The sequence below is a fragment of the Octopus bimaculoides genome, chromosome 2 (genome assembly GCF_001194135.2).
Source record: "Octopus bimaculoides isolate UCB-OBI-ISO-001 chromosome 2, ASM119413v2, whole genome shotgun sequence".
Lineage (NCBI taxonomy): Eukaryota > Metazoa > Mollusca > Cephalopoda > Octopoda > Octopodidae > Octopus > Octopus bimaculoides.
The window spans coordinates 64,021,668-64,025,564 of NC_068982.1; the positions used below are offsets into that span (position 1 = coordinate 64,021,668).

General features: G+C 36.8%; 1 protein-coding gene across 1 annotated transcript in view; it reads right to left on the bottom strand.

Moving 5' to 3' along the window:
* The window catches only part of LOC106877000 (uncharacterized), a 29,267-nt gene extending 26,762 nt beyond the window's left edge, over positions 1 to 2,505 (bottom strand). Inside the window, exon 1 of the mRNA XM_014925780.2 lies at positions 1,883 to 2,505. Coding sequence (XP_014781266.1) covers positions 1,883 to 1,958 — 76 coding nt within the window. The 5' untranslated portion in view covers positions 1,959 to 2,505. The remainder of the gene's footprint in view (positions 1 to 1,882) is intronic.
* Positions 2,506 to 3,897: the final 1,392 nt, after the last annotated feature.

A 3,897-nucleotide genomic window follows, 5' to 3' on the forward strand; every position in this document is an offset into this window, starting at 1 on the left:
ACCTCGGCATCCGAAACTCAGAGTTTTATTATGGCTACCGAATAAGTGCCACATGTTTTTACAGATATATATATATATATATATATATATATATATACATAAGAAAGTTCAGATATAGGAAATATAGAAATAACAGCTAAGTGGTGGCTATCAGTCATGTGGCGTAGAGAAATAGACGGATATAGCAATGACGTGAATGGCTTTAAGTCTAATTGACTACGAAGCAAAGAGTAGGGTTAGTGAGCTGTTTTTATTAATGGAACGCTAGACATTCTAGAAACTTCCAAGGGGAAATGCTAAACTTCTTGAATAACTAAGAATCATGTCTCATGACACAGATGCTTCGAGAAACTTAGAAAGGGAGGTTACTCGATAATCTTTCTTGGAAGGGGGATCATTCAACTATCTAGCTACCGCTACACCTCCTTTCACACTAATGAAAAGGAAATGTATAGATAACTAGACAGACAGATTAGCTGAATAAAGAAACTTGGTGATAGAAAATATTTTGAAAGAGTGAGATTTAAAAGAAAAGAAGATCAATATACATTTTAAGACCAGGACACGAAAACAAAAAAACAAAAAACAGCCAACTAGGTGTAAAAAAAAATGTGTAGAAAACGGATATGAAAACAAAGATTTGCGCAAACGAACGAGGTGGGATGGTGGGGGAGGACTTTCGGAAAATTCACAAGATCCGAATTTTCCTTCATAACTTTCAGGAAAATGAATATATATTAGTGCAATTTTACAGGAACACCTTTTAAACAGCACATATTACGATTATAAGGAAATTCTTGGGGAAAGTGGTTTCTGAAGGGGTGGGGAGAGGACTGTCGGAAAATTCACACGATCCGTCTTTAACTCTCATAACTTTCAGGAATTAGTTTAGCACCCGGTCACCAAAACGAAAAAAAAATTCTAATAGGTGTAAAAAAAAAAAAAAAACGTGTAGTAAACGAATATAAAAACAAAAATTTGCGCAAACGAACGAGACGTGGGTAGGAGAGAGCAAAATTCATACGATCCGATTTTTCTCTTCATAACTTTCAGGATAATGGATACCTTTTAGTGAAATTTTACAGAAGCACCTTTCAAACGGCATAGATTACGATTATAAAGAAATTTATGGCGGAAACGTTTTCCGAAGGGGTGGAGAGAGGACATTGAAACCAGGATGCAAAAATGCCTCACCCTAACAATTTTGAAGATAGCACCCAGAGAAAAAATACACACACAAAACACTGAAAGACTTTGGAGAGACATAAAAGAAACAATGAAAGAGCCACGAATTCGATCAAAACATCTGCAACGATATCTTGCAAGGTATTTATTTATAACTTCTCAACATGAAGAAAGTCTGTTGCACAAGTTCTTCAGTTCTTCATAGAGGCAGCCAAGTTATACCTTCCTCTCTCGAATCGTTGTCGTCAAATAATTACCAACCAAGATGAAAGTATGTACAACAAATTTTGGGTCATCTTTCGATACAAGTACTGAAACTAATGTAAATAAATTGATGACATATATATACAGCTTGTCGCGGTATTTAAAATCTGGTGAATCCAAGAACTCACTAGGTTTAAATAGAGCCAATATCTTCCAAAGAGAGAGAGAGAGGGGGGGAGAAAGGGAGAGGTGTTGTGTATGTGTGTAGGGGAAGTGCCGACTTGATGTAAATAAAGAGATGACAGAAAAAGGATTAGGATCGAAAGATCGCCAAATTTTTGTTTTCATATTCGTTTTCCACACAGTTTTTAACACCTACTAGGCTGATTTTTTTTTCTCGACTGGGTCTTAAACTGTATATTGACCAAAAAAAAAAAAAATACAGAGTAAATCAAATAGTGAATCAGAGAAGAAAATGAAAGTATTATCTTACCTGCAGTATTAAGAAATGCATCATGGTTGGGGATTTCATCATCAATTTGTTCCCATTTTCCAACAAAACTTTCCATCTTAAATTTGTGTTATGAGAAAACAAACACCCACTTTAATCGCTCGAAAGTTTTCCTTCTTTCAATGATATGCTAACACTTAGGCTATAAATGGGTGAATGAGTTCCTGGAGTGCTGCCCGATAAAGTGTTTTCACAAACCGGATTTAAATTATATTTAGATCAGTAAAAAAAATAAAGAAATAAAATAAGGCATCGCACACAAGCATAACATTAATGTATATATGTATGTGTATGTGTACGTCTAATGGTGGATTGGTGGACGCTGGACGGTTGATTGACGCGAGCTGGCAGTTATGGAGGCGTCGGACAAGATTTGCACTATCTGACCTGGCTCCCTGCGTCCTGAGTTCAAATTCCGCAGCAATTCAACTTTGCTTTTCGTCCTTTCCCGGTCAATAAATAAAATGCGAGGTCAGTGCCGGTGTCGACACTTCCCCTACACACATACACATCACTTCTCTCTTTCTCTCTCTCACTCTCTTTCTCTCTCTCTCACTCTCTTTCTCTCACTCTCTCTCTCTCTCACTCTCTTTCTCTCACTCTCTCTCTCTCTCTCTTTGGAAGATTATTGACTCTATTTAAACCTAGTGAGTTCTTGGATTCACCAGATTTAAAATACCGCGACAAGCTGTATATTACGACGGCGTCCCTGATGACAACGAGTAGTTAAGAAACCCCTTCCTTTCTCAATATCTAATATCTTTATGTAACGGTTGTAAGATGAATGGTAGATGTCGAGTAACCAGAATGTGATGGATGCTGTATGATCGGTGCAGTGGTGATGGGCATAAATGACAAGAAATAATAACAGTTAAATTGGCTTTTATTTACTGTGACATTATACACAACTGTTTTGAGTTGTCAATATATAGACGTCTGTTTCCGCCAAGGCCGACTTTGCCTTTCATCTTTTCGGAATCGATAAAATAAGTACCAGTTGAGCACTGGAGTCGATGTAATCGACTTACCCCCTCCTTTGAAATTGTTAGTTTTGTGCCAAAATTTGAAACCAATATATAAAAGATTGTTAAGGCGGCGTGCTGGCAGAATCGTTAGCAAGCCGGACAATCTGCTTCTGCTGCCCATTTTGTAAGCAACTCTGGTCATTTTCGTCTACTGTTACGCGACCGAAAAAGGAGAGAACGTAAGAGAATTTACTTCTTTGAAAGTTGTCGAGCGAAAAGGTTAAGAGATGTTTGTTACTTCGGTGACATATCTTCTTTCACTGGCAGTGCTGAAGAAAGAAAACAAACATGTACCTCCGGGTAAAAAAGAATTCTACTTAGTGTTCTGTATTTATAATAATTTCCTAGATAAAGTAGGTCAGGGGAACAGGATTTTTCGTGGGATGAATTAAAATTTCATCTCAGATATTAGGGAAATAGGTAAAGCTTATTTATGTTGAACGGAGTTTCACAATTGACTCACGAAAATCACTGAGTGCATTTCAAAAGAACAAAGGAAAGAAACTAGCAGAAACATTTAAGCTGCGGTTTCAATTCCTGGTTGAGAATCCAAGAATTCTCCGAGAGAGAAGAGAGCTTCATTTGATTCAAGGACAGATGAGAAGATAGGAGGATCACGTAATCGAGAGTAAAATAAGCTGGAATGAAATGTGGAAGTGGACTACATCACGTCTAAGTTTTCTGATTCGTTCATCCTACGTTGCCTTACTATCTTCTACAACCCTATTGATTAGCATATACTTTTATATGCTAATCAATGCTATGAAAATCATTTTCGCCATAAATCAATAAATAAAGAGTTATTAGCTATTAAAGTTTGAAATTTTTGGGTAATCTTAGCCAATCGTAAACCACAAACATATTCATGCCTGTTTCCATAATAACAAGCCAAACATGAGAACTTTTTTGTCTGTTAGAAAGCATGTGTTGACAAATATATTCGAGTCATTGGGGTGGTTGTCATGTGTGTTA